Source organism: Sphaeramia orbicularis, chromosome 13 (genome assembly GCF_902148855.1).
Source record: "Sphaeramia orbicularis chromosome 13, fSphaOr1.1, whole genome shotgun sequence".
NCBI lineage: Eukaryota > Metazoa > Chordata > Actinopteri > Kurtiformes > Apogonidae > Sphaeramia > Sphaeramia orbicularis.
This window is the reverse complement of record NC_043969.1, coordinates 6,739,113-6,761,623: the sequence shown is the minus strand read 5'-3', so window position 1 is coordinate 6,761,623 and position 22,511 is coordinate 6,739,113. Positions and strand designations below refer to the sequence as shown.

The 22,511-nt window shown below is 39.5% G+C and overlaps 2 protein-coding genes across 2 annotated transcripts; one reads left to right on the top strand and one right to left on the bottom strand.

The window, feature by feature from the left end:
- The first annotated feature begins 626 nt into the window (after nucleotides 1-626).
- vma12 (vacuolar ATPase assembly factor VMA12) lies at nucleotides 627-12,381 on the top strand. The gene is made up of 7 exons (XM_030152814.1): nucleotides 627-721; nucleotides 3,356-3,723; nucleotides 6,145-6,218; nucleotides 6,482-6,571; nucleotides 6,670-6,712; nucleotides 11,035-11,147; nucleotides 11,237-12,381. Exons 2-7 carry the CDS (start codon nucleotides 3,537-3,539, stop codon nucleotides 11,330-11,332), a joined length of 603 nt encoding a protein of 200 aa, XP_030008674.1. The 5' UTR covers nucleotides 627-721; nucleotides 3,356-3,536; the 3' UTR covers nucleotides 11,333-12,381.
- A 4,064-nt stretch (nucleotides 12,382-16,445) lies between these two features.
- sebox (SEBOX homeobox) lies at nucleotides 16,446-22,466 on the bottom strand. The gene is made up of 3 exons (XM_030151250.1): nucleotides 22,270-22,466; nucleotides 21,611-21,822; nucleotides 16,446-17,142 (listed from the first exon to the last, which is right to left on the bottom strand). The coding sequence occupies exons 1-3, from the start codon at nucleotides 22,370-22,372 to the stop codon at nucleotides 16,468-16,470; spliced, it is 990 nt and encodes a 329-aa protein (XP_030007110.1). The 5' UTR covers nucleotides 22,373-22,466; the 3' UTR covers nucleotides 16,446-16,467.
- Nucleotides 22,467-22,511: the final 45 nt, after the last annotated feature.

Here is a 22,511-nt window from a genome sequence, read left to right as displayed (position 1 = left end):
CTTAAATACATGTAAGTGTTTTAAAATGAGACTAACGCAAGTTTGTACCATAATTAGAAGTATAGTATTGCGTAATACGAAATGAGCATGTCGTGTATCTGTTTTTAATAGGAAAGCTTACATGGAACTCCAAGCATTAAATACATATAATGGGGTAAATACTGCATCATTTCTACAGTGGAAGTATGAAGTTGCAAAAAATTTAAGTTTGTCATCCAGTTTTGTGCACTGATTTCATATCAAAGTTCTTAATGCATAATGTAATATTGTTAGGTAGCGTAATTTTAAGACATTTATTCAATTAGACGATCTGAGCTTCGGTTGGGTTGGGGGGCGTTAGGCAATAAAGAGATTATGTGTGCACTCAACACCCCACTTTCCAAACATAAACACATGATTATGATGAAATTCATTTTATTTTATATTTAGTGAAAATAAATAAAAGGAAAAATCCTCAACATTGCCATTACATAGCTTCAGTTTCCTTTACCGCTTCTTAAGTGTCTAAGCCCTCCCGTCTTAGGGTACGTGAAGGCATCACAGGGCTCACGCGGACAAGAGTGCTCCGTCGTAGATTTAGTGCCTATTACAAAGATGGACGAAATTTAATCTTTAAGTCAGTCACTGTGAAAATCGTGAAATTTACAAATACATCGCTTTATCGACGTAATATTAGGCAGTATAAAATAATATTACAGTATAATACATCAAGACGTATTTGGTCTCGTGATGTTCAAATATGTTATATCATGTTGAAACATTTAGGAGATGGAGCATTATTAAAGGTGCTTGTATAACAAGGTGTGGGAGGAGGGAAAGCTACCAACAGTATGGAAAGAAGCTGTAGTAATTCCAATAAGAAAACCTGGTAAGGATCCATCTAAGCCTACTAGTTACAGGCCCATAGCGTTAACATCTAATTTATGCAAGATAATGGAGAGGATGGTAACAGAAAGGTTATCTTATGTACTTGAAAAGAATGGATTGCTGGCAAGTTGTCAGAGTGGTTTCAGGAAAGGTAGGGGTACAATGGATTCAGTGCTTAGGGTGGAGACTGAAATAAGGAAGGCCCAGAGCAATAGGGAGTCAGTTGTCACAGTGTTTTTGATATAGAAAAGGCATATGACATGATGTGGAAGGAAGGACTGCTAATAAAGCTGCATAAGATGAGTGTGGGAGGGAGAATGTTCAATTGGATAAAGGATTTTCTTTTTGGAAGGAAAATTCAGGTTCAGATTGGGTCTGAAATATTGAGTCAACACATGGTTGGAAATGGTACACCTCAAGGCAGTGTTATTAGTCCTTTGTTGTTCACCTTTATGATAAATTATGTTTTCTGAAAAGTACCACAAGATATAGGAAGGTCATTGTTTGCAGATGATGGGGCCCTGTGGAAGAGAGGAAGGAATATGGAACATGCTGTCAGGAAAGTACAAAGAGCGATTGATGAGGTGGTGGAGTGGGGGTATGACTGGGGATGCAGATTTTCAGTGGACAAAACTCAGACTATGATATTTACAAGGAAGAGAGTGGAGGAAGGGATGAAACTAGGAATGTATGGGAAGGAATTAGAGATGGTAAGAAAAATCAAGTTTTTAGGGGTGCTCTTTGACACACGGTTGACTTGGTCAGACCATATACAGAGAATAGAAGACAAATGTAAAAAAAGTAATAAATGTGATGAGGTGTCTAACAGGTAGCAATTGGGGTGCAAATAGCTCAGCACTTAAAAGAGTATATGTAGTCTTGATTAGGTCAATTCTTGATTATGGTTGTATTGCTTATGGTTCAGCAGCTAGATCTTTAACTGAAAGGTTAGATGTTGTGCAAGCACTGGCCTTAAGGGTGTGCAGTGGGGCATTTAAAACATCACTTGTACCTGCCCTGCAAATGGAAATGGGGGAAATGCCCTTAGAAATCAGAAGGAAGCAATTGATGACAAATTACTAGGTTAATTTACAGGGACACAATGACTTTCACCCAACATAAGCTGTGCTGCAGGAGGGCTGGGAAGATGCAAGGAATCAGAGGGACAATTTTAGTAAGATAGGGAATGTCATTGCAAGAGAGATGGGAGTCTTTGGTTTGAGAATTAGTCCCTCTGTGGTATATCCAGATTTGGCCCCTTGGATGCTGGTATGCCCAGATGTAGATTGGCATCTATTAGAAGTTAAAGGGAAGGGAATTCTCCCTTCCCTTTAACTTCTAATAGATCCCAGTCTACATCTATCTGGTAAGTGCATTCAGTGATCATGTTTCAATAAAATATGGGGAATTTATAGTTGTTTACACAGATGGCACCAAAAAACCTGAGACAGGAGTGAAAGGGTTTGGGGTGGCAGTACCAGCAAAAGGAATTGAATTAAGCAGAAGAACATCTGATAAGCTAGGGGTCTACACAGTGGAGATGGTGGCAGTGTTGGTCGCTTTGAAATGGATTGAAAAAACTAAGCAAGATAAAGTGTTGATATGTTCCGACTCAGCTTCAGTTCTGATGAGCCTGAAATCATTCAGATCAAACAGCCGTCAAGACATCTTATTTGAAGTACTGAAGTCAGTTACAAAAATAACAAATCGGGGGGACAGGTTAAGTTTTTGTGGGTGCCAGCACATGTAGGGGTGAGAGGGAATGAAAAGGTGGATAAATTGGTGAAGAGAGCTCTAAAGAAGCAAAATATCAAAATATTCATCTGAGTAAGGCAGAGGTCAAATATGAAATATGGAAAAAAAGTATTAAAATGTGGCAAGAGAGGTGGGATGGAGAGGGCAAAGGAAGACATTTATATGAAATACAGAAGAGTGTTAGAGCAGAAAGGATGGGAAATGGAATAAGGAGAGAATAAATAATAATGACATGGTTAAGGCTGGGGCACTGCACATTAAATAAAACAATGAAAGTAATAGGAAGACATGGAACACGTTTGTGTGAAGGATGTCAGGAGGAGGAATCTGTGGAGCATGTTTTATTAAGATGCACTAAATATGACACACAGAGAGGAGATGAGGAGGAGGATGGCAGAGTCAGGGGTAAAGGAATTCACACTGAAGGGGGTATTAGAAATGGGAAGGAGAGAACAGGTTAAGGCACTTATGGATTTTTTTAAAGAGTACAGGGATATATGGTAGAATCTGAGGGATACAGGGGTATACTGTGGACTACAGAGGGAAGGTGAGAGTGTATGAGAATATAAGAGAGGTTTTTTTGTTTTTTGTTTTTTTTGTAACCATTTATTAGTTGTTTTATGGGAATAAAGAAAGTTGTATAGTGTCGGACCCACACTCCGGAGCAAAAGGTGGCGGTAATACAACATAAGCTGGATGCCAACCGCCCTTAAAAACGAAGAAGAAGAAGAAGGTCCCGTGATCTTGACGTCTCTAGGTCACATGATAAACAATATGGCTGCTTGCATCGTCCTCAAATTTACGTCCAAGCTGCAATAAACTGCATTTTACATTGACAGAAAGCGTAAATTATATTTTTGCCTCATTTTATGAATAGTAGAAATAGTAGAGGAATAGTAGATTAGGATAAAAACATGGCCTTAGCTTTTGTAGTTGGAGATAAATTCAGACGTAGGGTGTCGGAGTTATTGGAGAAGGCCGACTCAGTTCTGCCTCAAGACCTGAAAGAAGAGCTGGAGAAGAGTTTGGAAAAAGAAAAACTAACAAACATCCTGTCCTTCAAAACGGCGAGAAAACTGAAAAAATACCTTCAGGAGAAAGGTAATGTCAAACCCTAGTGTTATAACTAAAGGGCTTTTAGCTACTTTTTCAAGAACTTTTACCCATCATTTGCAATTCATGTTAGATGTAGTAGAGTTGTTGAATAAGTGTACAGATCATTTAGTTGAGTAAAAGTAGGCGACATATACAATCGTGAATACACTGTAAAATTATCCGTCCAACCTTCCTTCAAGTATAATCAGCCATTGGTACTTGAACAGGCTATAGGTAGTAGAAGTTATTATGTAGTAAAATACTCCCTGCCAGTATTTAACTGTCATACTTTATTAAAGTAACTTTAATACACAATGCTTTTGGATCCTTTTGCTGTACATGTTAAAGGTTGACACATTTTGACTACCATAAACATGGGTTGCTTCTTAAATCTATAGTAATGCCTTAGGTTATATTCTAAGATCATATGTTTACAGCATCACTGTCACTGTATGATATGACTGATATGACTATATTTATCCCACCGTGGCGAAATTTCACAGTTAACAGCAGCAACATATAACAAGCAAGTGCAGAGAAAAAGACAGGTAGAAAAACCACAAGCGAGTGAGAAACAAAAAATAAAGAGAAAAAAAAGAACATTTTTGTTTATGTAAATATTTAATATATTTATATAGAATTAGAGTTAAAATTAAATATTTACATATTTACATTGTGGTTGAACATGGTGTGATATGGGGGGGAGGGCGGGGTTACCGAGAACTGTTGTATTGTCCAGTGGATGTGGGGAGGAATGACCTGCGGTATCGCTCCTTCTTGCACTGGGGATGTAAAAGTCTGGTGTTGAAGGAGCTACTGAGGGCCTCTACAGTTTGATGCAGGGGGCGAGAGGGGTTGTACATGATGAACATCAGCTTGGCCAACATCCTTCTGTACACCATCTCCTGTAACAGTCAGTATTATTGGTGTATTACAGTTGTAGCACTTTATAGCGCCACATGGCAGCACCTTTCTTATTTGTTACTGTGTGGTTATAGATCACTTTACTCTTTTACAGCACAGTGTCATTGCACTCCACACACGCACCTCTACAACTAAAGTAACGAGTGGTACAGGTATTACGTACTAATCTATATTCCTGTATGATTTAGACTAACACCATGGAAACCTGGCATTGTATAGTTTCTAAATGTGTAATAAACTAAGTTTCAGTGGAAATCTGCAAGTTTTCGCTCTTCTTTCAACTATCCTAGAGCACATGTTAATAACAAGAAAAGCACTCAGAGAAGGCAGACCGCTGCCAAGACAGGTCTGCCCCCTCCCCCTCCGATCACCACCAAAATTTAAACATTTCTTCCTTGTGCCAGTATCAACATTTCCTGAAAATTTCATGAAAATCTGTCCATAACATTTTGAGTTATCTTGCTAACAAACAAACATGCACACAAAGCAAAGTGATCACAATACCTCCTGGCGGAGGTAACTATAGCTAGCACACTCTGCCTGACCACCACTTCACGTTACACTCCTCAATGGAATCCAGCAGGCAGCCTAAGACAGAAGCAGCTCTCTTAACCAGTTTATTCAGTCTCTTCCTGTCTTTGTCCATACTGCCTGCTCCCCAGCACACAATACCGGTGTCGTCAGACATGAAGCACATGAAGTCCAATGTGTATAATGTGAATATGAGTAATGAGAGCACCATTCACTGGAGGGCCCCATGCTGCAGATAACCACATCTGACAGGTAGTTGTGTAGTCTCACATACTGTGGTCTGTCAGTGAGGTAGTCAGTGGCCCATGCAGTCAGATATTGGTCCACACTTGCCTCCTCCATCTTCCCCCGCAGCAGCAACAGCTGGATGTTGTTGAAAGCACTGGAGAAGTCAAAGAGCATGACTCACAGTGCTCCAGAAGGACTCCAGCTGAGAAAGGGCCTGGTGCTGCAGGTAGATGATGGTGTCATTCACTCCGATGCCTGGATGATAGGTGAGCTGCAGAAGGTCCAACGCATATAAATGCAAGTTGTCCGGAAATATCATTTGAAAATGACAAATGAGCAGTACCAGTATTTGTATGCTATGCAATACAGTATGCTTGTATTGAACCACTAGGGATGTACCGAACGGTACGATGGTACAATGTGTACTGTTGCACCCCTAATAAATACTAAAAAATACAAAACAAAGGAAATCACAAGAGAGCACTGCTGGCAGCCACTCACGCAGCGCCATTGTGGATGATGGAATGTAGGTATTTTATAGGTATTAAATTTAAATAGTAAAGTACAAGTACCTTAAACTTAGCCTTATACATGGAGTACAAGAACTTCCTTACATGGTGAAATCTTATTAATAAGCTCCATTGGTAGCTCAGTAGCATAAGTGGTAATTACAAGCTGCATACATAACACCATGGTAGTGATGGCGTCTAGCTGTAAAAGTAACAGTATTTCTGTTCTCTTCAGGACATCCTTTTTATCTGCATGAGTTACTGGAGGACAGCTCACTGCACCTACCTGAAGTTATAAAACCTCCCAGGGTAAGTCCATCATCAGCATGTCCTGACTGAGGAGAAACTCGTGGATGATATTCCCATTTATAGAAGGTGTTGTATGCTCTACAAGTAGCCTAGCCTGTTATTTTAAGTTTAAATAAAGGTTTGAAACTGACACTTTTTAAGTCATGATATGTACTAAAGACCATCTGCTTTTTGCACAGGCTCCTCACTTTATTCTATTGTATTTTGATATCTGTCTAAAGAAATTATCCCTTACAAACTGTCCATGTTTTTTCTTGCTGCAGAACCCAGAACTAGTCGCACGTCTGGAAAAAATCAAAGCCAAACTGGCCAATGAGGAGTATGATAGAATTACACGTAATGTCAACACTCAGGTACATTTTCTTTGTTGCCTCTATCAAAAAGCATCTTTGCCTTTACAACATGCCAGAGATTCAATAAAACACCTAAATAATTTTCTTTATGTTGTCAGGATATCAACCGCAGTGGAACGCTGGTAGACTTTGGACGAGAAGGTTTGTATGTTGTACACACACACACATTGTTAATGGTGGAAGTTTAAACATCATCTAAATCAAGTCGCTGACAAATTGAACCAACACTGGAAATATATTGAAGATAAGTAAGTTGGATTACATTTAGCCAAAGTGTATGTAAACCTCCAACCTCACTTACATGACCTGCTGTTGAGTTTATTTTTGCAGTTCTTCTCTAACGTTTTTATCATTTTTATATCTGTACTACTTTTTGTTGAAGTTATTGTTTCAGTCATGCAACTTGTCACAAACTTCTATGTTCAATCACAACGGTGGATCGCCTCCCAACGAACATAATATGACGTGTTAATCAGTATGAACATTAAGAGGCTCGCACTGACACTCCCTGCTGACAGCATTTTACCTGGCTCAAATCTGGTTCATCAATGCCTTGCCTGACCGGCTTCAATACTCCAGAGGCTTTCTGCTAGGATTTAACAATTCCAGAGACATTGGTCCACCAATGGATTTACACTTTCCCAACTTGGAGGAGTTTGACAGTGGTGGGGGCCACTGGGGGCCTTTCCATAAGATGAGGAGGCAGGGCAGGAGAGGAGGGGCTAGAGAACAGGTGAGACGACAGTTCTTGTTTCGAATCCCACTACCTTCTATCATATTGGGCAACGCTAAATCCATCTGCAAAAAGATCGACGAACTCCAGGCCCATGTCTGCTTCGAGCATGAGTTCAAGGAGGCCTGTGTCTTCATTCTATCAGAGATATGGCTGGGGGAGACAGTCCAGGATGGCGAGCTGGTGATAGACGGCTTCAGTGTGCCTTTACACATTGACGCAAGGCTGTGTCCACTGGAAAATCATGAGCTGGAAGTGAATGCTTATACATCAGTGAATGCCGGTGCATAAATGTCATAGTCAGAGAGTTTATGCACAAAGGACATTGAACTGCTCTCCATGTCTTTGCATCCACCCTTCCTCCCATGAGAATTCCTATACATTTTCATAACTATTGTGTACATCCATCCAAAAGCCTCAGAGAGGTCTGCATCAGATCTGATCTTGCGGACTGTGCAGAAGGTACAATTGCTGTGTCCCGAAGCTCCTAATTTAATTATGTGTGATTTTAATTCACTTAATTTTAATTCAGTGAACACAACTCACAGAGAGTTCTGTAAATATGTTACCTTTCCAACCAGGCAGGGAAACAGGGAACAATATTAGATCAGTGGTATCGCTGATTAAAGGAGCTTATAACCCCCACCCCCCAAGCACAGCAGATCATAACTGTGCTCATCTGATTCCCATATATCGCACTTGCCTGTAGAGAGGGAAGGTCTCCACCAAAAAGGTGAAAGTCTGGACAGAGGAGTCCAGACTGGCACCACAAGGCTGTCTGGACTGCACAGTGTGGGAGGAGTTCACTGAATCCTCTCAGGACTTAGATGAACTCACAGATGCTGTCATCTCAGGATACTATAATCTCAAAAGGGTAGTTAAGATCTATCCTAACAGTAAACCTTGGTTGAACAAACACCTCAAACTCCTGCTGAAAAAGAAAAGATACTTTTAAACTGGGCAACCTCTCTGAACAACTCTTTCTAAAAGGACATTAATCATCAGCAATGGAGACGAAAATGAGTACCGAGAACTGAACCAGAACTTTGTGGCCTGGTGCCAGCGGAACTGCCTCCAGATTAATCCTGGAAAAACAAAGGAGCTGGTGGTGGACTCTCGCCGTCACAAGGCCTCCCCTCCCTCTCCGGTGAACATCCAGGGTACAGACATTGAGATAGTGGACTCTTACAAGTACCTGGGTGTTCAGCTGAACCAGAACCTGGACTGGGCTGCCAACACCCAGGCCCTTTTCAGGAAGGGCCAAAGCAGACTACATCTACTGCGGAGACTGAGGTCCTTCGGAGTGCAGGAAGCTCTCCTGAGGACTTTTTACAACTCTGTAGTAGCATCTGCCATCCTCTACAGTGTGGTCTGCTGGAGCAGCAGCATCACGGCAGCAGAGAGGAAAAGACTGAACAAACTGGTGAAGAAAGGATCCAGTCGAGGTGGTGGGGGACAGAAGAATGACAGCGAAGCTGTCATCAATCATGGACAATGTCTCCCACCCCCTACATGAGACTGTAAGAGCCCTAGAAAGCACCATCAGTGACCGGCTTCTTCACCCACGCTGCACAAAGGAGAGATACCGAAGGTCCTTCCTTCCCTCTGCTGTCAGACTTCACAATCAGTCCTCCTCCCAGTAGATCACCACATATGTGGAGTAATAACAACCCTCCCTCTATCCCATCTATGCTGTATATACTCAAATCTGTATTTATATATATATATATATATATATATATATATATATATATATATATATATATATATATATATATGTATGTATTTATATTCTAACCATTGCACTACATCATACCAAACCATATTTGCACTATCCTTTTTAAACACTTTTTTATTCAAATTTATATGACTGCTCTTACATGTATGTGCATGTTGTGTGTATGTTTCATGCTGCTGATAACACTGTGAATTTCCCCATTGTGGGATCAATAAAGGAATATCTTATCTTATCTTATTAAATCAGAAAGAAAGAGTGCCAAGCTTTGCTATAAACAAAAAGCTGAAAACAAGTTGAGAAGTAACAACTCAGGCTTGAGATAGAATCAGAACCATGTCGGGACTAAATGATAAAGCACAGAAAAGGGTGATGTTAGAAGGCTTAACTTCACACTGGCACAGGAGCGAAACCATTTTTATTCTAGATTTTTTTCATGATTTTAGTGATGAAAATGATTTAAAAAGATTTTTTTTAAGGTCTAGTAATTTAACTCAATTTTTCTTTGTTCAGGATGTGGTAAACACTTTTAAACACTATACACTGTGAATACAAGTCCTTATCCTGATAATATCGGCAGTTGTCTGCCGATCCACTGTGCTGAACAACTAGGCCCAATTTTCCACCGTATTTTCAACATGTTCCTCAGTCTACAGAGAGTTCCAATTTCATGGAAGCAGTCAACAATAATTCCCATTTCCAAAAACAGCTACCCCAAATTCTTGAAAGATTACAAGCCGGTTGCACTGACACATCTCCAGGACCCCTGCAATTTGCATATTGCACTCATAGGGGGGTGCAGGATGCCACCATCACCCTCCTCGACTTTATTTATAAGCATTTAGAGAGAAAAACCATGTTAGACTGTTATTTGTGGACTTCTCATTGGCATTTGATACTGTTCAGCCCCATCTGCTTGTAAATTACCTCAAAAAAACACTTCAAACTGGACTGTAACATTGCAGGTTGGATTTTGGACTTTTTCACTGACAGGACTCAGCGAGTGACACACATCATCATCGACATCATTAACAACATCAACTGGATCTCCACAAGGCTGTGTTCTCTCACCACTCTTCTACATCATGTACACCAATGACTGTCAAAGTAATTTTGCTAACCATCATATTGTCAAACTTGCAGATGACACAGTTATTGTGAGCTTGTTAACGGACACTGAAACTTCCCACGGTCCTGTTTTAAACTATTTTTTAAACTGGTGCACTGAAGCCTTTTTACAGTTAAATGCCACTAAAACCAAGGCCATGTGCATTGATTTTAAATGACACCTCCCTGAATCTGTATATACCAAGATCAATGACGAGGCTGTTGAAATCATAGAGTTTTATAAGTATTTGTGCACCATAATTGATGACAAACTCTCATTGAACAACAGACACGTTGGTCAAGAGGGGTCAGTAGCATCTATTTAGCCTCAGGAAACTAGCTAAGTTCCAGGTCGACAGATGCCATTATCACATTCTCTTTCATTTGCTGGTTTGCTTTTATCAATCTGAAACAAAAAAAAAAAATCATTAACCTGGATAATTAAAGTCAGCAGTAAAATCAGTGGTACTCAGCAAAGATCGCTTTCAGAACTGTACAATTACCAGGCATCAAAGAAGGTCAAATTCAACCGTGTCTGACAGCTCTCACCCTCTGCACTTTGAAATCAAGTTCCTGCCCTCTGGTTCCCGCTTCAGACAACCATCAGCCAAAACCAAGACACAAATTCTCTTTCATACCCCTAGCCATTTCTATGCTCAGTTCTGTACAGCACAGGTAGCATTATGAGTAGTTTACATTTTATTGAAGTGTTTTTATGCACCACCAATTTTTATGTGGTGGTCGTCTTGTGTCTCACTTTTTTTCATCATCGCTGTTTGTTGTTGTCAAATTGTTGTTTTAATTGCTACTGTGGCAGAAATAATTGCCCAGCAGGGACTAATAAAGGTCTTGAATGTTGAATGTTGAATCTTTCCCCTCTTTCTGCAGTGCGATCAGTCAAAGCAGTGGTCGTGACCATATTCAACTTCCTGGTGACGATCGTGGCTGCGTTTGCATGTTCGTACATGGGCAGTCAGTATCTGTTCACTGAGACGACGTCGGTAAGACATCCACCACTCCACCAATTACACCCAATTCTTTAGTGTGGGTCTTTAGCTTTGTCTGGTTTGTTTTTTCTTCTTTTTACTAGCGAGTGATAGCAGCTGTAATCACTGCATCAGTAGTCGGGCTTGCGGAGCTGTACGTCCTGGTTCGCACCATGGAGGGAGAACTGGGTGAACCGTAGCTGCAGCTGTGGACCAGGGAATGAGGGAAAAACCAGCAAACAGTAGCAGCAGAGAGAGTGTTATTCTACCCATGGACTACACTTTGATTTGAAAGTAGACTCTGAAATTTTTGTGGAAATTGAGCAAGTGGAACTTACTATTTACATCTTTTGTTACTGACATTTCTAATTTATTGCTCTTATTGTTTTGTCTTTTTTCCTACAAAATTCCACCATCTTCTTTTTCTTTTCCCCTTGTTTTTTCTTGGCTGTAAACGGTGTTCATTTTCCAATCTGTACACATATTTGATGTGTATGTGTTTATGTTTAATTAAATCAGCTGATTACTTCCTAGTTAGTATAACCTTTATTTTACTTGCCTATACTAGAGTTTTAGTTTATATTTATTTTTTTATGAGTAGGGACAATGTACTTAACATAGTTCAGGACTAGAGTGAAATGTAATGAATTGTATGAATTGTACAACTACCATTAATTTTCAACCTCAACAATATTAAAAATACAATGAACTCAATGAAAATTGAATTTATAATATACATGAAACTGCAACAAAGTACACACTCAAATTATCTTCTGCTGACCTCAGTTGTAATTAGTGGTTGTTTGAGTTACACTTTTCTTTCTATCAGCTTGAACCAGTCTGATCATTCTCCCCTCACCTCTAGCTTCAACAAGGCATTTTTTCTTGGAGAACTGCTGCTCACTGGATATTTTCTCTTTTTCATACCAGTCTCTGTAAATCCGAGAGATAGTTGTGTGTGTGAAAATCCCACTAGATCAGCAGTTTCTCAAATACTCAAACCAGACTGTCTGGCACCAACAACCATACCATGTTTAGATTAGATCACCTTTCTTCTCCATTATGATTCTCAGTTTGACCCTCAGCAGATCATCTTGACCATGTATACATGACTAAATGCAGTGAACTGCTTGCCCTGTGATTGGCCTGTTGGAGAATTGTATCCAAGTGCAGGTGAACAGATGTACTTAATAAAGTGGCCAGTGAGTATGTAGTGCAGCTCTTGTTTGTTCCGTCCTTATCCTTTCTTAAAAAATATTTATAGATGGAATGTAAAAATCATATGATAATGTTCAGGTCAACTCAGACAACTTTATTTATCCCAAATGGACAATTTGTTTGCAGGTGTCTTGCATACATACCACAGTGAACAGTAAGGAAAATATTAAGAGACATATTGGGTCTATAAAATCATCAAATCAATAAAAGTCAATGGATGAAATTCAATAGATAAATACCCGTAACTATCCATCCATCCATTCATTGTCTTCCCCTTATCTGAGGCTGGGTCGCGGGGGTAACAGTCTAAGCAGGGATGCCCAGACTTTCCTCTCCCCAGACACCTCCTCCAGCTCTTCTGAGGAGCTCCCAGGCCAGCCGAGAGACAGTGTCCCCAGTGTAACCTAGGTCTTCCCTGAGGCCTCCTCCTGGCGGGACATGCACAGAACACCTCCCCAGGGAGGCGTCCAGGAGGCATCCGAAACAGATGCCCAAGCCACCTCAGCTGACCCCTCTCTATGTGGAGGAGCAGCGGCTCTACTCCGAGCTCCTCCCTGGTGACTGAGCTCCTTACGCTAAACCCATAACTAAAATACAATAAATAAATCCTTTAAAAATTGTTCATTTCATCTAAAATGGGTGCAGTCTGTTTAAGAGCTCAGTAGCAGAAGGAATAAAAGACCTTGCACAGCAATTTGTGTTGCTTTTGGGCAAATTATTAGTGTTGACTGGGGTCAAGAGAATGTAATCTGGCTTCATGATGATTATTTTTACTTTGTCAGCCACTTGTTTCTAAGAGATTATGTCCAAAGTCATAATCAATAATCAAACCAATAATCTTAGAAAACTCTTTGACAAAGGAGTTTAAGCTGTTCTTCTTCATAGACAAGCTGTTGAATCAGCAAATCAAAGAAAAGGTTAAAAGGCTTTCAATAAAAGAAATTCACAGTTAACAGCTAACAGTAACAGTTAACAGTCCTTTATGGAGAAAAATGATAAGCCCAAAATTAGATCTGCAACATTGTTTATGGGTGACACGTTGGTGCAGTGGATAGCTCTCATAACTCACAGCAAGGAGGTCCTGGATTCGATTCCAACACCAATCAGTAGGACCTTTCTTTTATGGAGTTTGCATGTTGTCTGCATGGGTTCTCTCCGGGTACTCCAGCTTAATCACACCAAAGACATGCACCAATAGGTTAATCTAAAATGTCCATAGATGTGACAGTGATTTGTTGGTCTTTATATGTGGGTCTGGCGACATGGCGACAATTCAGATCATAGTGTTTTAACAACTGTGCTGCCAAAGTCAGTATGTGATGCCTAATTAATCTGAAAAAGTGTGTTTGTTGTTGCAAATCTGCAATTAAGAATTATTATCATTGTCATTCATTTTTGTTTGGTTTGTAACATGTCAGAAAAAAGATGAGATTGATGAATGTCTACTTTGGCCCTGGTTTACAAGAAAAACTAATAAAATGTTACTGAATTTGAAGTCACTAATAAGTACAAACTAAGTCTAACGTGGTTATAGTTGTCAATTTAAAGAATTGGGTCAAAATGTTTAACTATATGAATTGATAATGAAAGAATGTGTTTTACTTAAAAGTGATGTTTGTCTCTGACCTACAAATTCTACATGATCTGATCAATCATAAAATAAACTGTAATCTGAAAATACTCCTATACCAATAAAAAGAAAATACCTGGTGATGAATTTAATCAAATTTCAGTTCAATCTGAGACTATTCTGATCATGAAATGGCCTGGTTTTGCTCCTGCTTGTTTTCAGTTTCTGTTGTTTGTATGTTTCTTCGGTGCATTTATTTATTTATGGATGTTTGGAGATGCCCAGTGATTTACCCATTTCAACCACCACATTAACAACAAACCACTGCACCCTGAGGGTGGCAGCTGTAATAAAACACTGAACACTAAAAACAATAACCCACATATCTTATTTCAATCCAACAGAGAAAATCTGTTTTCTCTGTTCCTTTCTCCATATATGGATTCATGTTTTTTTGTTAAATTGTCTCATCCTCCTCCTTTCCAGTCCTGTCATATCAGTGGAAGGATTAAAAGATGTAACTACATCTGGAACACACAAAAAAAGTATCTTCCTAAGATCTGAGATTTGACACCCGGATTAAAGGTTTATTGAAAGATTATTTGGTATTAAAGATGATTATGATATGCAGAGATCACTGTCCAGTGCTGGACACTGTCTGTCATATTTGCCTCTGTATTATACCTCTCATGTAATATTTCAAAACTTAAATCCAGGCAGAATTACAGAGCTCTGTAAGCTGATAGACCCTGAGCTCTGGCTTTAATTCTTATTTTTTATTCCCTTCCCTCTGTCCATCTAAACCTCCTGGTACTTACAGTACGGAGATATGAAAAATATAGTTATATATATTTGACTTAGAAAATAATTATTCCTGTCATGGTATCTTACCACAAAGGATCAGTTTAATCAGGATGTTTAGAAAGACAATATTCATGGGGTTGAAGTATTAAACATGCCATGGTTTAGCTTAAAGCACAGAAAACAAGAGCAGACATTTGTGTGAGGAATGCATGTCACATAAAACACAGATTCTCCTGTAGAGACCTGGACCTGGGTTATTCAGTCTGAGTCATTTAAATTAACAAATAAGACTAAATACTTACATGGTTATAATTATAGACCTATATATAAAATAATATATGATACACAGTATTAACACAAAAACAGTGCATAACATGATTTAAACCTGCTATAATGTTAAGACTCTCAGTGGTGTGGTAATATAGAAATAGAGCCTCTTGTATTTTTGATATAAGTTTTGAAGGTATAGTGTTTCTTTTACTAAACCCATTTGCATCTTCACTCAGATCAGTCAAAATATGAGGCTGCAACACAAATGCTTAATATTATATTTGCAGTCCTTAGTCATTTTATTGCTGTTGTTAATTCTGTCTTGAGTCTGTCTGGTCATTAAGTCTGATTATTTGAACATGTGATCATAGGAACTGTTTTTTTCAACTGGTGTGAAAAATGACAATGTGTATTCACTCATGACTGAGAACTAAAAACAGTATGATACTGGAGTAGATGTATCTCAAAAACTATACTTTTATTGAATGAGTAGTGCCACTGAATTCTACTTGAATTTCAATGATACATAATTTGATCTGTGTAAACTTATTGGATAATGATGAAATGAACAAAAATATTGTTTTTATCATGTGTACCTGATTGTGTTTTCACCTCTAACTGAAAAAAAAAACAAAACTATTTCTTAACAAATTATTCTTTCATCATTAAGGATTTGTGTGATAGGTGAAAACAAGAGGTGAACATTGGTAAAGTTGCATTGAAACATAAATATGATCACTTGTTTCAAAGTAATTATCCAGCATTTTTTAGTATCTTTTTGCATTGTGGTCTTCATTTTCTAGTTTCATTTGGTAAAGATTTTCTCTAAACTGATTTTATATAAAATATACAATGCAGTTGAAAAGCTAAGCTATTTTCTTCCATTCTATTCTCTATAGTTTATGATGAAGTACAAACAAAGATTATTGCAGTTTAGAAATGTCTAAATCTACGAACAAACTTGAACTTCATTTTATTCTTTGAAACTACAGAAATTCCAATTGGGACTGTGATAAAATTTCTTTATTTCCTGTAAAATACAACACTTGACTGAAAGCATACAAAAACACAAGTGGTGCCAGGCACAACAAAGCCTGCCCCTTGCATGTATTTTGCCCATTATAAGTAAATGGGAAGAATTTTAAAAATCATAAAAAATTTGAACTTTGACCTACTTTTTCCAAAATGTAATGACATCTGTTCTGGGTCACTGCTAATCTATAAACCCAATTTGGTGTGAATTACACCAATAGTTTTGCTGCTAAAGTGTTAACAAACAAACAAACCAACCGAACCAAAAATACCCCTTGCCTCCCCCTCAGGGGGCAGGGTAATAAAGAGAAAGGTATGTACAAAGGTACAATGTGTACAATGATCCATTTAACACACTGACTGAGACACTGGCAATGAAGGGCAATACAAATAAGTCTGACTGAAATAATATAGTTTTATCTTTTTGGTCCACTCTTCACTTCAGAACTCCAGAAAGTTGGTGACAATAGCAGCGTTGTAGATCAGGTCTGAGATGTAGCCCATCGAGGTCTGTGGTCCCATTTGTGGATGGTGGTGGTGTCCTTGGCCCTGAGTTACCTCCCAGAACATGGGCTGGGGGTGGGTAGGAACCACCTGGTCCACAGAGGGGTGACCACCACCTGCAGCATTCCCTGAGTACATGGCCTGATGAGGCCCAGGTGGAGCCAGGCTCTGGGGCTTAAAATTTCTGAAGGTCTGGTGGGAGCGGGATGGAGCAGCGTGGTGAGGCTGCCTCTGGGTCAATGAACTGGGGAGGAAAGAAGGCAGATGGGGTCCCAGGTGCTGCCACTGACGGTGCTCTTCCTCCCAGAAGCGGCACGACTCTGGATGTTTGGGGGAACTGAGGGGGCGCTGCTGGTGGAGGGAGGACGACGGAGGAGATGATACAGGGTTGCTGCTGTAGATCTGTATCCAGTCAGAGTAGAGATGTGAAACATCCTCACAGGCGTGGTTCTGGTCCGGCCTCAGGATGTCTGCCAGACTGGCTGGGGCAGGGAAGGAGGAGGGCCCAGGGGAGGGCTCCACAAGCCCCCTCCTAGAACCTAGGACAGGCTTGGTGGACTTATAGACTCTACCAGTCTTGATACTTCGGGCTCTTCTGTTTTGGAACCAAACCTGAGGAAAACAGCAAAGCATTTCTGGCATTTTATGGTGGAATCAACTTTAACTTTTAATTTTCTACTGATGTTAAGAATAAAATGCACCATTTGTGTTTTCATTTAACACATGTCAGGAGTCCATTTTAATTGTTTGGCCCACTTTTAGTTTTGAGAACACAGGTCACACTAAATATTGACTTCAGCCTGTAGAAGCCATTTAATTCAGATTTTTTTTGTGTTTTTTATACTATGCATATATGTCATGCAGTTTTCTTATTTCTATGCTACATTTACATGAACAGCTTTTACAGTAGACTATAGTTTTATTTTATTTTATTGCATTTGCTGTAGGCCCATAAAAATCTATCCTTTTCCTTTTACAGCACCCTATATTTTGTGAATGTGGCTGCTGTAGCCAAAGTGTTACTAAAGAAGAGACAAAACACAGAATCATCTAACCTCTGCTACGTCATTTTTATAAACTTGCTATCATGCAATGTTGTCTTTTTACATCTTCTACTACTTGTATTTGTTTTTATTCATATTAACATTTTGCATCTTTTGTCTTCTTGTTCATTATCTAATGTGATCTTTACCTTACTTTAATTTGATCCTGTTCTAGGTGGGTCCCTCTCTTCAGTTGTCTGTTGTATGACCCTCTGAGTATCCTGCCTTAGGTTTGTCTAGTCATACTATTTTTGTAAACTCTGTATTTAAGGGTGATGCACATGTAATAATATCATGATTATGATCATTCTTACTGTTATGCCAGCAGAAATGGTAGACTATCTGGGCTTGATTGCTCCCAGGCCCGGACTGGCTAATCGGGAGGACCGGGACAATTCCCGGTGGGCCGGTATAATATTTGGGCCGCGAGGGCCGGAGTTCACTTTAAATATGTATTTAATATTTTGTTTATTTATTTTTTGGGGGCCGGTGTTCAGTCATAGCACTGAGTTGACCACGTAATCTGCAGCTGCTGTTCCTGGGCCCCACCCCCTCTACTAGTAAACTGTTTGTTTTCTTCCTGTTTTTTTTTTGCGGACACACCGTGACCTGGCGTAACATCTCCTTGCATACGGTTAGTAACTCTATACTGTAGCTGTGGAGCTTTTACGATCTGTGCTCTGTAGGCTATGTCGATGGTCAGCTGTGTTTGCTGTTTGAAACATGGATAATAGAAAGAGCAAGGGTAGTGTGGAGAAGACAAGAATTAAAAAGAGGAAAGCTCTGGAAGCAAACGCAGCCAAATGTGACAAAATCTGCAACTTTTTCACAAAAACGACTTCCCGGTTGGAAACAACTAATAAGGACGATGAACCGGGTAAACCACCTTTCAAGTTAGTTAATTATCGAGTCAGTGAATTGTGTGGCATTGTGACGTGGAACATAACGTTATGTCATTTAAATAATAGTATGATGCGACGCCACGAAAGTGGGAAACTTTGTCCTGTAGCTTCTCAGATTCAGAAACCAGATCCAGCACCTGCCATGAGCCCACAAGTCCAGAGTGGGCAGGTAGGACTGCTCAGAGAGGGAAGAGGATTAGAAGAAATAGGCTCCAATGAAGAGTATGGTGTAGGCCTGTTCAGTATGAAAGGTGCTCTGAGATGCTCCAGGATTCAGCACTACATGAATGAAACTGACACCAAGGCTTTGAAAATAGAAGATTTGTGCTGAGAATTATGAGCATTTTTAAACTGTGCTTTAGTGTCAGAAGCAGATCCAGGAGCCAGTAGTGATGAGGGGATTGTTCCTGTCAGTATGGAAGGAAAAGGTGAGCTGTTGGAACAGACTGTGTGAACAAGCATTAGTTCCCGTAAAACCACTTTCTATACCCAAACCATAGTCATGACCGATTTAAATTTTTATTATTAAAAGTGAGACAGTAAATACACAAAGCCCACAACTGAAAGGCAATAGTATAAAGTCATATTAAATAAGCCTGCATATTTAGCCAGTGTAAAGATCTGAACTGGTTCAGTAAGTCAAAATGTCTGTAGATATTATTTTTTATTGTGATACAGGTGCAGGCGAGTCTAGAGAAACTGGAGGAAGAGTGAAAGGGAGAGCAGAGTCTACTGATGACAGAGGAGCAGCTCAGCAGCACAGCCCTGAACCACTAGGCACAAATGACACAGATGAAGAGGAGTCTGTTGTTAGCTTTGATTGCTTTGCTCACCCTCAGTCACAGGATACACATATTTTTTTCTTATCATCCTCATCAAACCCCTAATATCACTGTACCAAAAGTTTTCAATAGCATCGATGGAACAAACTGCAAGTAAGTTGTGATGGAAATCTTTTGTTGCAGAGGATACCAAAATAATAGTTATTAGAAAGTGCAGCAAGCTTAATTTATTTATTTATTTTTTAAATATTTTTATACTTTAATTTCATTTCAAACATTTTAAAGGTTTGAAAAATGTTAACACTTATAAGAAAAAAAATATAGATTTTGTTATTGTTGTGTTGTGAGGAATAATAATGTTGGAGATGTCAATGTGCACTCACTGTTGAAATAAATCCACATTGTGAAGCAACCTTTACTTGCGCTGAATTGGAAATATTTTAGAAAATACACTGAATTAGAAGGCTTTGCAGAACAGTGTGTAGACCTAACATGTAAGGTTAGAATTGCATGATTTTAATAATAATTGGTCGTGATCTAAAGTGGGCCGGTCTGAGGTATGAAACTCCAGGGCTGAAAATGAGTCTCAGTCCGGCCCTGGTTGCTCCCCTATATTTTTGTGATTGTAAAACAATGCTGTTGGTTTTGACAAATAAAACAAAGCTGAGAAGAAGAAAAAGGCAGTTTCACCTGTGATTCACTGTTATTATTTTCAGTTTTTGTTAAATTTTAGATGATAACATCGGTCAATCTTGTGCAGAAACATTAATGAAAACCTGAACCCGTACATGGTTGTAAGCAAACTGTATCCTTGGGTCGATTACAACACTTTGCAAGCTGTTCACATTGTTCACAGTCACATAAAATCACTTCTTAGCAAATAGGAAAAATGAGACCCCTGGATTTACTTAAACCTCTAAAACAACCCTTTATGACCAAAAGTATATACTGATTTATTAACTTTTGAACCACTAATCCTGTCAATATATGTAAATATTTCAAGTATAATACAATTTCTCAGCTTTTCAACATCATCAGATATGCCCTATTTGGACATTCAGAGACCCCTTAGAGAACATGGAAACATCATCATCATCTGTGACATTGATTCACCGGTAAAACCCAGTTTATCCAGTTTGATAAATGACAACGGTTGTAGACACTTGTTTTTACATTCAGAAAAATTATATATTTAGCTGAAAATCTCTTTTTTTTTTCTTCTTTTTTTCCTCCTTTAATATGATAACCTTCGACACGGACGGCACAGTGGTGCAGCGGACGGCACAGTGGTGCAGCGGACGGCACAGTGGTGCAGCGGACGGCACAGTGGTGCAGCGGACGGCACAGTGGTGCAGCGGACGGCACAGTGGTGCAGCGGACGGCACTGTCGCCGTGCATCACAGCAAGAACATCCTGGGTTCTATTCCAACACTACGGACCATTCAGTGTGGGGTTTTCATGTTCTACCCGTGTTTGCTTCCACTTCCACCATCCGAAGTCATGCACTAGTAGGTTAACTGGTCAAGCTGAAATTGCCCGTATTTGTGAATGTGCGACCTTCTCAGGGATAAAGCGGTTCTGAAGGGTAACTACCTGGCCTTCATCACAACTCTTAGTTACCTCCGCCAGGAGGTATTGTGATCACTTTGCTTTGTGTGCGTGTTTGTTAGCAAGGTAACTCAAAAAGTTATGGACGAATTTTCAGGAAATTTTCAGGAAATGTTGATACTGGGACAAGGAAGAAATGATTAAATTTTGGTGGTGTGTGTGTGTGTGTGTGTGTGTGTGTGTGTGTGTGTGTGTGGGGGGGGGGGGGGCAGATCTGTCTTGGCGGAGGTCTGCGCTCTCCCAGTGCTTTTCTTGTCTTTTTATATGCGTCTGCTTAGTCAGATTAAACATACTTGCTTATCACCGAAAGATGCATAATACAGAGAACAATACGTTATTTGACAGCAATACATCACTTAAGAAAAGATAAATGTTGAGAAAATTCGCCACTGAAGTAGTTTTAGGTTTTAAGGGTTAAAGAATTTAATGGAAATTATTGCATATTTTGCGTTCATTCTAAAAACGTTTTGTTATTTCTCACATATTCCTATATATAAACGTAATTATAAACGTTTTTAAAAAAACGTGCTCAACTGACAATTATGTTTATGTTGTTCGGGTATAAATATCTTATCTCATCTCATCTCATCTCATCTCTAAAACCCTGATTTTATCACAGCTTTCGTGCATCTTTCACACTTTCCACAGTCTTTCACGTTGCTGGGGTTCAGGCGTGGAGATCTGAAATGCTCTTTATTTTTGTCCACATCTGGACCCACGTGTTGAGCTTCAACTCGAGCCTCACCTGGATCTTGCTCTCGGGCAGGTGGGTGTGCGCGGCCAGCCTTTCCCTCAGGGTGATGTCCGGGTACGGGGTGACGGCGAAGGCCTGCTCTAGCTCTGACAGCTGGGCCCGGCTGAAGATGGTCCTCTTCCGTTTCCTCTGGCCCTCCATCAGACCCGGAGCTTTGTCGGACTCCGGAGAAGAGACCGCACAATCGCTACGGACGTCTTCCACTGGAGGTGACGGGAAATGGAAATGGTGAGGAAAAGATTAAATTAAAATAAATAAATAAATAAATAAATAAATAAATAAATAATAATAATGAAAAAATGTAAATAAATAAAAATTTTAAGTAATAAAATAAAATAAAATAAAATAAAATAAAATAAAACACAACACAACACAACACAACATAGAAATAGAAGCCACAGCGTATTATCTTATTTTTCTACTTTCTGGGGAGTATCACAGTCTGGTATTTACGCTCCTAATTTTGCTTCCAATAGGCTACAAACGCATTTCTCTCCTTGAAATGTATTTATTTAATCAACAGATTTATATAGCCTAGTTGCTCTATTTATTCAGATTTAAGTTTAATATTAAATCACTTACAAGTAGTAACTTTTACCAAATGAAAATGACAACGTGACACCCAGAGTAAAACTAAGATTTGTCAATACCTTTGCACTGGCTCTGTTCTCCGAATAAGGCTTTGAGGTCCACCAGATCCTTCTGTTGGTTTTGCTTGAGAACAGAGAAGTCTGAGTCCATAAACAGAGCCATATCTCCAAAGAGAGAGCCCACACTGTGACAGCTGAGGAGGAGGGTCCACCTCTTATACCCGCATCCCGGGACACCCCGCACCCACCGGCCACCAGATCCAGGTGTTGTCCCCTTCCCCTCCGCCTTTAATCCCCTTGTT

What these genes read in the sequence shown, in the direction of transcription:
- vma12 (XM_030152814.1), top strand. Translation starts at nt 3,537, where the DNA reads ATGGCCTTAGCTTTTGTAGTTGGAGATAAATTCAGACGTAGGGTGTCG. An exon ending in AAAATACCTTCAGGAGAAAG is followed by an intron (nt 3,724 to 6,144) that starts GTAATGTCAAAC and finishes TGTTCTCTTCAG; the next exon opens with GACATCCTTTTTATCTGCAT. An exon ending in GGTAGACTTTGGACGAGAAG is followed by an intron (nt 6,713 to 11,034) that starts GTTTGTATGTTG and finishes CTCTTTCTGCAG; the next exon opens with TGCGATCAGTCAAAGCAGTG.
- sebox (XM_030151250.1), bottom strand. Translation starts at nt 22,372, where the DNA reads ATGGCTCTGTTTATGGACTCAGACTTCTCTGTTCTCAAGCAAAACCAA. An exon ending in AGAACAGAGCCAGTGCAAAG is followed by an intron (nt 21,823 to 22,269) that starts GTATTGACAAAT and finishes CGTCACCTCCAG; the next exon opens with TGGAAGACGTCCGTAGCGAT. An exon ending in TGCCCGAGAGCAAGATCCAG is followed by an intron (nt 17,143 to 21,610) that starts GTGAGGCTCGAG and finishes TGTTTTCCTCAG; the next exon opens with GTTTGGTTCCAAAACAGAAG.